The sequence below is a fragment of the Leucoraja erinacea genome, chromosome 17 (assembly GCF_028641065.1).
Source record: "Leucoraja erinacea ecotype New England chromosome 17, Leri_hhj_1, whole genome shotgun sequence".
Taxonomy (NCBI): domain Eukaryota; kingdom Metazoa; phylum Chordata; class Chondrichthyes; order Rajiformes; family Rajidae; genus Leucoraja; species Leucoraja erinaceus.
Window position 1 is genome coordinate 19,032,807 of NC_073393.1, and position 13,114 is coordinate 19,045,920.

The window sequence follows — 13,114 nt, forward strand, 5'->3', positions numbered from 1 at the left end:
GTTAGACAAGCACACCTCTTCAACCCTCACCCTGAACACCGACGTTCCACAGGGCTGTGTGCTGAGCCCCCTCCTCTACTCCCTCTTTACCTATGACTGCACACCTGTACATGGTACTAACACCATCATCAAGTATGCAGATGATACAACGGTGATTGGCCTCATCAGCAACAACGATGAGCTGGCCTACAGGGAGGAGGTCCAGCACTTAGCAGCATGGTGCGCTGACAACAACCTGGCCCTTAACTCCAAGAAGACCAAGGAGCTCATTGTAGACTTCAGGAAGTCCAGAGGCGGCACGCACACCCCCATCCACATTAACGGGACGGAGGTGGAACGTGTTTCTAGCTTCAGGTTCCTGGGAGTCAACATCTCCGATGACCTCTGCTGGACCCACAATACCTCTACTCTGATCAAGAAGGCTCATCAGCGTCTCTTCTTCCTGAGGAGACTGAAGAAGGTCCATCTGTCTCCTCAGATCCTGGTGAACTTCTACCGCTGCACCATCGAGAGCATCCTTACCAACTGCATCACAGTATGGTATGGCAACTGCTCTGTCTCCGACCGGAAGGCATTGCAGATGGTGGTGAAAATTGCCCAACGTATCACCGGTTCCTCGCTCCCCTCCATTGAGTCTGTCCAAAGCAAGCGCTGTCTGCGGAGGGCGCTCAGCATCGCCAAGGACTGCTCTCACCCCAACCATGGACTGTTTACCCTCCTACCATCCGGGAGGCACTACAGGTCTCTCCGTTGCCGAACAAGCAGGTCGAGGAACAGCTTCTTTCCGGAGGCTGTCACTCTACTCAACAACGTACCTCGGTGACTGCCAATCACCCCCCCCCCCGGACACTTATTATTATTTATTCAAATCGTTTGCTATGTCGCTCTTCAAGGGAGATGCTAAATGCATTTCGTTGTCTCTGTACTGTACACTGACAATGACAATTAAAATTGAATCTGAATCTGAGAACATGGATAGGTAGTGATTAGGGCCTGGACTTCAGGGGGGGGGGGGATAGAAAGCTGGGAGAGGAGGTGTGAGACAAGGCTTGGCAGGTAATAGGTCAATACAGGTGAGGGGAAGGTGGAAATTGGTAGACAGATTCAGGGCAAAGGGTATAGATGGGGGGGGGGGGGGGGGGGGGGGGGGGGGGGGGGGGGGGACACAGGTGAGACACTAAAAGTATGAAGAGTTGCAAATGATGAGGCTAGAGAAAGGAATGTAGGTGCAAGGTGCAATTCCCAGTTGTGCACAGGAGGGAATGGGGGGCTGGTAGGGTTTTATGTAGTTACATAAAATTGCAGAATCCAATGTTTTTGAAAATTTAATACACCATAGTACTTATGGTCACCTTATTTGGATCAGTCTGGATGAACCTCACTGCACAAAATAACTTCAAGCCTCAGCTTTGCACTGTTAACTTACCACTGAGCCCAGCAAAGCTCCCAATATATTTACTGAATATTGCAGAATTATCTAGTTTCTCTTGATAAAAGGCAAAGCGAGTTATGAGCTCTACAGCCAGCATTTGGGGGGAAAGGAATTCTTTTATCATCTTTTGTTTTGCATTCTTATTCTTGTAGTCAACTCTGACTAACACCATTATAAAACAGTAAATTATAATCCAACTCTGAAAATTGTATTATGCAATAAACATCATTGTGGAAACTGGCAACAAAAATAATTCAGATTCACTTGAAGGTAGATTTGCCGGTGTGTGGTTCTCACACAATCCATCAGATTTATATTTGGGATGGAAGGAAGAAAAAAAAGCACTGCATCTTAAGGAGAATACTTTTCAGGGATTGCTGCAGAATTAATTGAAGATAGATGAAGATTAAATTGATGAGACAGAAACGAAATGCTGAATAACTCAGCGGATCTGGCAGCATCTCTGGAGAAAGGGAATGGGTGATGTTTCGGGTTGAGACGCTTCTTCGGTCTGAAGAAGGGTCTCAACCCGAAATGTCATCTTTTCGTTTTCTCCAAAGTTGCTGCCAACCCACTGAGTTACTCCAGCATTGTGTCCCTATCTTCGGTGTAAACTAGCATCCGCAGTTCCTTCCTACACATATTAAATTGGTGAGGACAGTTTGGAGCATAGAACAGTACAGCACATTTCACAGCAAAAGCAGCACCATTTTGTCCCGACTCATTGGAGCAGAAATCAAAAAAGGAATTAATGATTATTTTTCTCTCTCTGGCCTGAAACCTCTACCAGGTTAGCTTAGAAAACTAACGTGATGTTTAAACTACAAAGTCAATGACTCCGAGGAGAACTGTACATCAAGTTGTCCAAGTTATGTATAACAGCTAACATCAAACCCATTATGAAAATTTGAGCATACAAAAATTTGCAAATATACTTTGCGGTTACATCCATATTCTGACTACTATACCACACAGTAAAAATAAAAATTCACATGATTAAATTTGTCTGATTTTATTAGATCTTTCTCATAGATCTAATAAAGTATATGTGCAAAGATATTCAATTAAAAAGTGGGTTGTAATATATCTTGGCTGCAATGTACTGTCAAATAAAAATATATGTCCCCTAGAAGCAAATAGAATTTCTTTGAAGGTAAACAAACTGCTATACAATGTGTTACCCTATCAATCACCATATGATGGGATAGTACAGTAAGTTAGAAAACTGTTTCTGCATTTTCCCTGCCATGAGATCCAAGCAGTTAAGCTGTTGGAAATATTTGCTCATAACACTCTTAAATGCTAGTTTCAGTGGTTCTGTGCAATGAATGACAACATTCATTCGCTTTTAAAAGTAACAGATGTCAGCGTAAATTAAATTTGCCGTTTTAAAACTGAGATCCAGGAATCTGTTGAAACAGTATGGAAAATGTTCCTTGAACCCTGCCAAATTACTTGAGCTGCTTTCACATTTTTAGAACACCCAAAATGATACAATCAAACGTGGTCAACCATTTCTGATCTATTAGCATGGGCCAAGGATTGGCTGGCAGACTGGGTAAAGTACCAGAACAAGCAAATCATTTTTTAAAAAGCAGGGTGCAATCTTTAGAGTACTTTGGTAGAACTTGCCTGGGTCTCAACTCCTTCCAAGATGCATCAATAACGTAGACAAACGAATAGAGCATAATGTATCAAGATTTGTTGATGATCCAAGGTAAACTTGGAAGAGGATACAAAGAAACTCTGAAGAAGGGTTTCGGCCCAAAACATTGCCTATTTCCTTCGCTCCATAGATGCCACTGCACCCGCTGAGTTTCTCCAGCACTTTTGTCTACGTCAAGTCAAGTTTATTTGTCACATACACATACGAGATGTGCAGTGAAATGAAAGTGGCAATGCTACAGCCTGGATAAGCCATTGGGCTAGATGAGAATTGGATGCAGAAGTGAAATTTATCTATTCCAAAGGAAGAATGCAAAGTAGGATATTTGATTTGAATGGCCACACCAATAAACACTGAAATGCAGGTGAAGTTGGAAATTTAGTACATAAATAAAACAATTAACTTGAAGTTATTGCAAGAAATAAGAAATAATATTTATGCTAGTCTTTATTACAACGGACGCAGAATATCTTGCTTTAATTATTTAGAAATTTGGCGAGAATACATGTAGAGTTCTCATAGGGCGAGACAGCATGGAAACAGACCATTCGGACTAGAGTCCATAGCAACATTAAGGATCTGCATTTACATTAATCCCACCATAACCGGTTTTATTCTCCCCACATACCCATCAACTCCCCACAGATTCTACAACTACTTTGGAGACAATTTAGTGCCCAATTTAACCTATCAATCCACATGCCTTTGGAAGGTGGGCACAAAATGCTGGAGTAGCTTCGCGGGACAGGCAGCATCTCTGGAGAGAATGGGTGACGCTTCGGGTAAAGACCCTTCTTCAGACTGATGCGAGGGGAGTGGGTGGTACAGAGATAGAATGTAGTCCGAGACAGTAAGACTGGTGGGAGAACTGGGAAGAGGGAGGGGATGGAGAGAGGCTATTTGAAGTTAGAGAAGTCAATGTTCATGCCATTGAATAGTAAACTACCCAAACAAAATATGAGGTGCTTCTTCTCCAATTTGCGCTGGGCCTCACTCCGACAATGGAGGCGGCAAAAGTCAGATTGGGAATGGGAGGGGAAGTTAAAGTGCTGAGCAACCGGGAGATCAGGTAGGTTAAGGCAGACTGAGCAGAGGTGGTCAGCGAAACGATCACCAAACCAGCGCTTGGTCTTGCCGATGTACAGGTATAGGTTATGATGGACCTTTGCGGTGTGAGCAGAAACTGGAGCACCCAGAGGAACCCCACGTAGTCATACAAAGCGCGTGGAAATTCCACACAAACACCACCAGGTCAGGATCAGACCTGGGTTGTTGGAGCTAAATGGAGCAGCTCTACTAGCTGCATCCTTGTGTCATTCTTTTGGTCTCATTAGACAAGATGGAGAAAATGCAACAAATGTTTACTAGATTGATTGCTGGGATAAATTGGCTATTATATCAGGTGACTTACCTGGAGTTTATGAAGCAAACCATAATATTCAGAGGGAATAATGATCAGGGCCCATTATTCCTTTCTGCGGGCAAAATACTAAGAGATCCATCTCAGAATTGCACATTTAGGATCAGGATGAGGTAAATTTGCATTTCTTAAAAGACTGAATGATTTGAATTCCCTAACCCAGAGGATTGCTTGGACGGAATACAAAATATTCAAGGACATTAAAGCAACAAAAGATTATCTGAATGTGGGAAACCAAAACCATTTTAGAAGATCATCCAAGATTTTATTGATTGTCAGAGCAGCTTTAAGGACTGCTTATAGTTTAACAGTACTTCCAGCAGCTTTTTTTGGCAGTTCCAAGGCACATTAGCATCACAGTGCAATACAACATGTATTTGATGTATTCTTGATGTATGCAAGAGAGTTCTTCAGGCGAATGGAATCAAGGGATATGGGGAGAAAGCAGGAACGGAGTACTGATTTTAGATGATCAGCCATGATCATATTGAAGGTCCGAATTACGGTATTTGTTTTGTGTCACCTGCATATTTACTAACCAAGCTCCTACTAAACTCCTTAAATACTCACAACTGAGGAGCCAAATTTAGCTCTCGTTCCCTCTAAGTTTGCAGATGACACCACTTTGGTGGGCCGGATTTTGAACAATGATGAGACAGGGTACAGGAAGGAGATGGAGAATTTACCAACATGGTGTCTGCAAATTCTCCCTCAATGTCAGTAAGACGAAGGAGCTAGTTACCATAGCTAGATAATTATAATCTGCCTAATTATTTAAGGTGGGGCAGTAGGAATGAGAAACAAGTGTCAAATATCAGCTAATACAAAATGAATAATAAAGATAAATGAATGACAAATTGAAATAAATGGGTACAATTTAATAACATTGACCAATGTGTAGATATGATTTAGAGTTACACAGGAGTTATAGGCTAGGAATTAGAAATAAACTTAAATTGGGGTCAATAGAAGACAGAGCATTTCTAAAGAATGGGAGAAGAAAAAGACAAAGAACTTTGATTTTCCAACTAAACAAAATTAGTTTGATGGAGCTACAAACCAACATTAAACTAAATACCTTGCCAGGAGAGTTGTGCAACTGTAATGGCAATCCAAAGCAAAGTCAGGAAGTTAGAGGGTGCATGTACAATAATTTTGGGAGACTAATATGTTGACTAGATAAACCAAATTGGCAGTGATAATGAGGATGAATTCATGGAATGCATATAAAATGGTTTACTGGATCCACTTTGGTGGCAAAAACAAGGCAGCAGATTATTATCCGAATGGTGTCAGATTAGGAAATGGGGAGGTGCAACGAGTCTTGGGTGTCCTTGTATATCGGTCACTGAAAGTAAGCATGCAGGTACAGCAGGCACTGAAGAAAGCAAATGGCATGTTCGCCTTCATAGCAAGAGGATTTGAGTACAGTTGCTCCCCGATTTACGATGCTTCAACTTACAATATTTTTACTTTACGATGATGAAAACGCTTGTCAACGGCAGCAAGCCGCATGTCACTTACGGTCACGTGATCTCATTGTATCAAATGTGTTTTCGACATGCGATATTTTCGATGTGTTTATTGGAACAGTAGGCCGAGAAGCAACTGCATCGGAGCAAGGAAGTCCTATTGCAGTTGTACAGGGTCCTGGTGAGACCACACCTGGAGTGTTGTGTGCAGTTTTAGTTTCCTAATTTGAGGACGGACATTCTTGCTCTTGAGGGAGTGCAGCGTAGGTTCACCAGGTTAATTCCCAGGATTGCGGGACTGACATATGATAAAAGAATGGATCAACTAAGTTTATATTGTGTTGTGATGTGTTTACCTTGTTTACCAGAGGGACTAAAGATAGAAATTAGCTACTGGTTACAATCTTGCGTATTACATGTAAATGTTTATTAATATGCACTGTCCCCCTAAATAAATAAAATTACAAATTACAAATATTCACAGGAATTTAGGATGAGAGGGTATCTTAGAGAAACATATCAAATTCTTAAGGGATTTGGACAGGTTACAGTGTCCTCCATAATGTTTGGAACAAAGACCCATCATTTATTTGCCTCTGTACTCCACATTTTGAGATGTCATTAAAAAAAAATCACATGTGGTTAAAGTGCACATTGTCAGATTTTATTAAAGGGTATTTTTATACATATACAGGTGTGATTAATTTCCTCCTTAATGCAGGTATAAGAGAGCTCTCAGCATCTAGTCTTTCCTCCAGTCTTTCCATCACCTTTGGAAACTTTTATAGTTGTTTATCAACATGAGAACCAAAGTTGTGCCAATGAAAGTCAAAGAAGCCATTATTAGAGTGAGAAACAAGAATAAACATCATCAATAAGACATTAGAGACATCAGCCAAACCTTAGGCTTACCAAAATCAACTGTTTGGAACATCATTAAGAAGGAACAGGGCACTGGTGAGCTTACTAATCGCAAAGAGACTGGCTAGCCAAGGAAGACCTCCACAGCTGATGACAGAAGAATACCCTCTATAATAAAGGAAAACCCCCAAACACCTGTCTGACAGATAAGAAACTCTCTTCGGGAGTCAAGGTGTAGATTTCTCAATGACCACTGCCCGCAGAAGACTTCATGAACAGAAATAAAGAGGCTACATTGCAAGATGCAAACCACTAGTTAGCCGCAAAAATAGGATGGCCAGGTTACAGCTTGCCAAGACAAAGATTCCAAACGTAATGCTAAAGCAACAAAGAAGTTTTTCAAAGCTAAATAATTGTCAATTCTTGAGTGGCCAAGTCAATCACCCGATCTGAACCCAATTGAGCGTGCCTTTTATATGCTGAAGATAAAACTGAAGGGGAATAGCCCCCAAAACAAGCATAAGCTAAAGATGGCTGCAATACAGGCCTGGCAGAGCATCACCAGAGAAGGCACCCAGCAACTGGTGATGTTCATGAAACGCAGACTTCAAGCAGTCATTGAATGCAAAGCACATGCAACAAAATACTAAACATGACTACTTTCATTTACATTACATTGCTGAGTCCCAAACATTATGATGCCCTGAAATGTGGGTACTACGAAAAACACTGATGTAATTTCTACATGGTGAAAACAAAATGTATAAAAATGGCCTTCTATTAAAATCTGAAAATTTACACTTTAACCACATGTGATTTTTTCTATTAAAAACCTCAAATGATGGAGTACAGAGGCAAATAAATAAATGATGGGGTTTTTCCCCCAAAATTAGTGAAGATTGTATAGGAGTCACTGTGGTGGATGTTCATGTTAAAATGTTTTTTTGGGTGTTCTGTTCCTTTTATGCGTATGACTGACTTGCAAATGAAATTCCTCGTATGTTGAAAAACATACTTGGCAACTAAAGTACTATTCTGAATGGCGGTGCTGGTTCGAAGGGCCGAATGGCCTACTCCTGCACATATTTTCTATGTATCTATCAATGTGCTGCGAAATCAAATTGGGCCCAAACTACTTTGGAACCATTACTGCGCAATTAGTACAGATTACTTAATATTCATGAAATTTATCATTCTTCAAAAAGGCATGACAAGCAACAAGCAATGGCTAATTAATATAATTGTGACCAAGGCACAAAACAGAGCAAAAATGGCAGTCCCTAATTATGGCTAACATCGAAAATTAAAGATGTCAGATCAAAGTAAAGATATTTAGTCATTTAAAAAGAGCAGCACGTTTCAGAGTTTACAGGATCGAGGATTAAAATATTGATGTAATTAATGGGAAATAAGCATTCTAAAAGTTCACAGATTTGTGAAAAGAGAGGGACGGCACGTGATAGGGAGAATGAGTGTCTTATTGATATCCCTCATGATTTTGTATCTCTCTATAAGATCATCCCTCAGCGTCCTATGCTCCAAAGTAAAAAGCCACAGCCAAACAGTATCTCCTTATCACTCAATCCCTCCATTCCCATTAATGTCCTTGTAAGACTTCTATTTCATTTAAGAAAATGGAAACTGGTCTTGTTTGTATTACAGCTCTCAGGCCACTGAACCTGTAGTTTTGATATTTAGATTACAAGAGACTCTCTCCTTTGAAAGGAACTTTAAGTCCTTCCCTCCAAAAATCACAGACAAAAGTGCCAGGTGTTTTGTCAGTTACAATTGGTCCAGTTTTGTTGCAATTGCCCATTATACCTCCCTTTGTTCAAGGTCCAATTTATAGCTACAAAACGTGAAACGTTTTTCTCATTGTTCTCTTTATTGTCTGTATAGTACAAAAGGCAATAAACAAACAGGAAGAAAAGTGGCAGAAAAGCCAATTAACACAATCTCTTGTGAAATAGAAGAGTAGAGTACTTTGTTTAAATGGTGAGGTGGTAGTGTTGAACAGGACCTGGCTGGCTTGCACACAAATAACTAATAGCCACTCTACAGATTCAGCAAGCACTGAGCAAGGATATCTTTATGTGGGTCTTTGCTGCAAGGGAATTTGTATACAAGACATGTTATTACACAGGAACATAATGAGCCCATACCTGGAATGGTGCATGCAAATGTTATCGCAAGAAAAGATATTTTTGCAACAGATTTTAGACTTTAGATACAGTATGGAAACAGGGCCTTCGGCTCACAATCACCCTGAAAACCAGCACTTTTCATCACACTCAGGACAATTTGCAATTAACAGAACCCAATTAAGCTACAAACCTAACGTTGGAGTGTGGGTAGAAGCCGGAGCACCCAGAAAAAACCCACGCGGTCACAGGAAGAATGTACAAACTCCGCACAGACAGCACCGTAGTCAGGATTGAACACGGATCTCTGCTGCCGTAAGGCAGCAATTCTACCTCGGAGCCACTGTGTGCCATAAACCAATCTAAGTCTGTCCAACCTCTTTCTACAGCTAACTCCCCCAAATCCAGGCATTAACTTCATCTATGGTGGGATTTGAACTCATGATCATCTGGTTGCTAGTCTTGAAACTTAACCATTGTGCCTGCTCAGCCCTCAGCTAACTGTGCAATCTTCATCTACGGAAATGGGTTATTTTCCATTGGGGTAAAGATGACATGGGCCAAGCCGATGTCTATTAAGTTAAGATCGCGAAGCAATGTTATTGAAATATACAAAATTATAGAACCAACATTCAAACTCAAAATAAGGATTTGGCCATTCGTGAACAAACAAAATAGAATTTCTGTACTCAGGAAGTGTGTCTCTAGACATATACACCCAAGAGGACTGTGGAGGCTCAGACTGTGAGAATATTTAAGACAAAACTATAAATCATATTCAAGAGAAATCGGATGAGTAGAGGAATGTGATGCCCATATCATACTGAAGGACAGAACAGATCCACGCAGCCCATAAATCCTGCTCTTCAAAATACATCCACTTGAAAAAAAAGGATTTCAATACCTGATGGAAATCTTTGCCGCTACTTTTACCATCGCCACTGAAATCCACATGCGAGAATAGACAGCGTAACAAATATCTGTCTGCCTCGGGGCCGTGCCTGTTCACAATCTGCAAGTGAAAAGAGTACATTAACTCAAGTATTCTGTTCCAAGGAATTTAGGAACTGTGTATACATTTAATATGTATTTTTCATGAAGACAAATTTACATACCTATAAATGGCTTTTTCTATATATGCTATATATCCAGCGTATATACTGGAACTTATGTATTTCTAAACAACCTAGGAAATAGCTCAATCTTTATATCTCCACAACATTAACAGGATTCAAATTCTGCAGGTTTGGATGAAGAATGGGTTTGTTTTTAAGTTGCAAGCATGAATCCGACTCCGCTGAACTGCCATTTTGTCTAACGTTGGACTTACAAATCAAGAATTACAATTCCTAAAAACAGTCAAAGGCAGAGCAGCACCAGACAAATTCCACTTAAGAAAGGTGATGAGGCTACAAATTAGTCATATAGCATGGAAATGAGCCCATCGGGCCAATTTGCCCATTCCAACCAAAACGTCTTATCCGCACCAGTCCCACCTGCCCGCCAAAAATCCCTCTAAACCTTTCCTATCCATATACATCTCTTAATGTTTTCTAAATGGTGTTATAGTACCTTCCTTATAGTGGATATGAAATTATAATTACAAGCATCAAACCGGAAACTAAAAGTTGTTAAATAATCTAACAATTCCCCCAAAAAACTCAAAATCATAATTTTGACCAGGACTAGAGAGATTCCAGAAGTATTTCAGAAAATTTTGCTCTATAGAGGCACAAAAAGAGGAATTATTTACAAAGAAAAACACCAATCTAAACCATTTTCAAACGCATTGACGTAATAAATTTGAGATTTAGGTTCGGAGAGGTCCTAGATAACCAACTCAGCACATGACTGTTACATTCCCTAGTGTGCTGCAAGATTTGTTACATTTCTTGACGTTATTACCTGGGAACATGAACATAGATCAACGTGTAACATTCAAGAAGCATGAGTGTGCAAATATTTTATCAACCAATTAAAAGCCATTAAAAGTAATTTAATCAATAACCAGATGAAAATAGTTTTTTTTCTGTTCTGCACTGAAGGCTCATTGTTCTCAGGATGTTCTTGGTTCCCAGAAGTCTTACTGATGGTGCAGATGAGAGACTGTATACTGACAGGACTAAGATTGTCTGCTTTGAAGTGGAACTGTAACATCACAATGTGTAGGAAGGAACTGCAGATGCTGGTTTAAACCGAAGATAGACACCAAAAAGCTGGTGTAGCTCATGCAGCATCTCTGGAGAGAAAGAATAGGGGACCTTTCTTCAGAGTCTGAAGGTGTGTAACATTACAATGCTACTTCTCCACATATGCATCCCAATTGGAATGTCATGCGTTAATTTTATATTTGCATCTAGCTTACTGAGATAGCATACTTGAAAAGTAAAATATAGAACAATTTATTAAGCTTGCTCTTGCAAGACCTGAGCTGCAATCTAACACCACACTGATCAAGTAATCAACCATGAAGCACCAATTCTTTCATAGAAATATTTAGATAAGTTCTTAACAAGTCAACCACAAACTATAATGAATTATGCTATTACCCAAAACCACCCCACATTAATTCCCTTCCTCCAACCTTTTTATCACTTTTGCCAATAATAAAACATATTTGCTTCAAAGAAATGTCCAATTTCAGGTTTACAAATAACTATAGGCTGAACACTAATCTAGACACTAGTACTGATCAAATAAAAAGTGGATGGTGTGAGCTCACAATAGTATCAGCATGATGGACAACATGAAACCAAATTAAAAACCGCAAAATGCATCTAAAAAAAAAATTAAACTATTCTAGACGCTTGGAAATATCTCACCTTTTGCACCCTTGAATTGCATTGAATTTAGTTATAATGTAAAAACTACATTATACAACTACTTCCAAAACCCCATGTTGCAACAGATCATGCTTGTTCTCTGGAGCAAGGAAACCTCTTGTCTCAAGGTGTTTTTTTATCTTTGACTTCTGTGCCACCTACATCAAGAACACCTTTTGCTTCAGCTGAAATCTCACATCAGACAAGCTTGCAATGTAAGTTTCCAATTTTCACTGCCCATCATCTATGCAAGAATCATCTGCAGTGGGTTCATTATTGTTTGCACACTTAAACTGACAAAGTAACCAAGAAAATAAAAATCATTTCAAATGGACTGATTTTTAAAAACTGCTGTGAAAAGAATCAAACTTGAGGGTATGTCCTAAATAGTTTTGACACTCAAAAATTTCTAAAACATTTACCTGTAATCTGACAATCGTCATGAATGCAATTAATGAACTGAAAATTACCAAGACCTGCATGACCAAAGTAACGATTTAGGCACGGTAAAGACCACATAAGTAGACAAAAAATATCATCCTGTTAAGGTGTACAGATAGGACGTAGACAACCCTTGGAATCGTCAAACTTAATTACAGATCACTTGTTCATCAATAATCTACTTACTGATTCCCAGCACTCGTCACAGCATTTATACATACACAGAAAAAATGACTGAATTTAAGAAGTGAGGCAAGTGTGAATGTGCCGTCTTTTCCTGGCGTCAAGACATAATTTGGCCAAAAACTCAGCCCTGGCAAAATTGAAATCAATTGGCATCAAGGAGGAAATACTCCACTTACTGGACTCGTACCTCGTCAAAGGAAGATGGCAGTGTTTGCAGGAAGTCAATCATTCCGGATCCAGGAGTTCCTCAGGGAAATGAGAGAGACTCAACCACCTTCAACAGTTTCTACAAGGACATTCCTTCTGTCATGAGGTCACTACATTAGAATATTCTAACAATTGTACAATTTTCAATTCCATTTGAAACGATTCAATAAACAAAACCTGCAGCAAGACCTGACCAATGGCTGAGAAGTGGCAAATAACATTTCCATCACAAAAATGTTAACCAATCTCCAATTAGAGAGCATCGAGTCAGTTATATGGCAATACTGCTCTCTTAATAATAATAATAATAATATTAATATATTTTATTGTCATTGCACATCAGTGCAACGAGATTTAGTATGCAGTTTCCAACCGATGTAAAAGAAAAGTAAAATAAATAAATAAGCTGTGTAACGTGACCATCCGAGGGAGACAGTCCAGGGGGGATGGGGGGCACTCAGCAGGG

At 39.8% G+C, this 13,114-nt stretch overlaps 1 protein-coding gene across 11 annotated transcripts in view; it reads right to left on the reverse strand.

The window, feature by feature from the left end:
• Positions 1-13,114, reverse strand: part of cnot1 (CCR4-NOT transcription complex, subunit 1) — a 145,052-nt gene that overhangs the window by 112,809 nt on the left and 19,129 nt on the right. For all 11 annotated transcript variants that reach the window (XM_055648724.1, XM_055648723.1, XM_055648725.1 and 8 more), the window contains one exon: positions 9,897-10,004. In XM_055648724.1, coding sequence (XP_055504699.1) covers positions 9,897-10,004 — 108 coding nt within the window. The remainder of the gene's footprint in view (positions 1-9,896; positions 10,005-13,114) is intronic.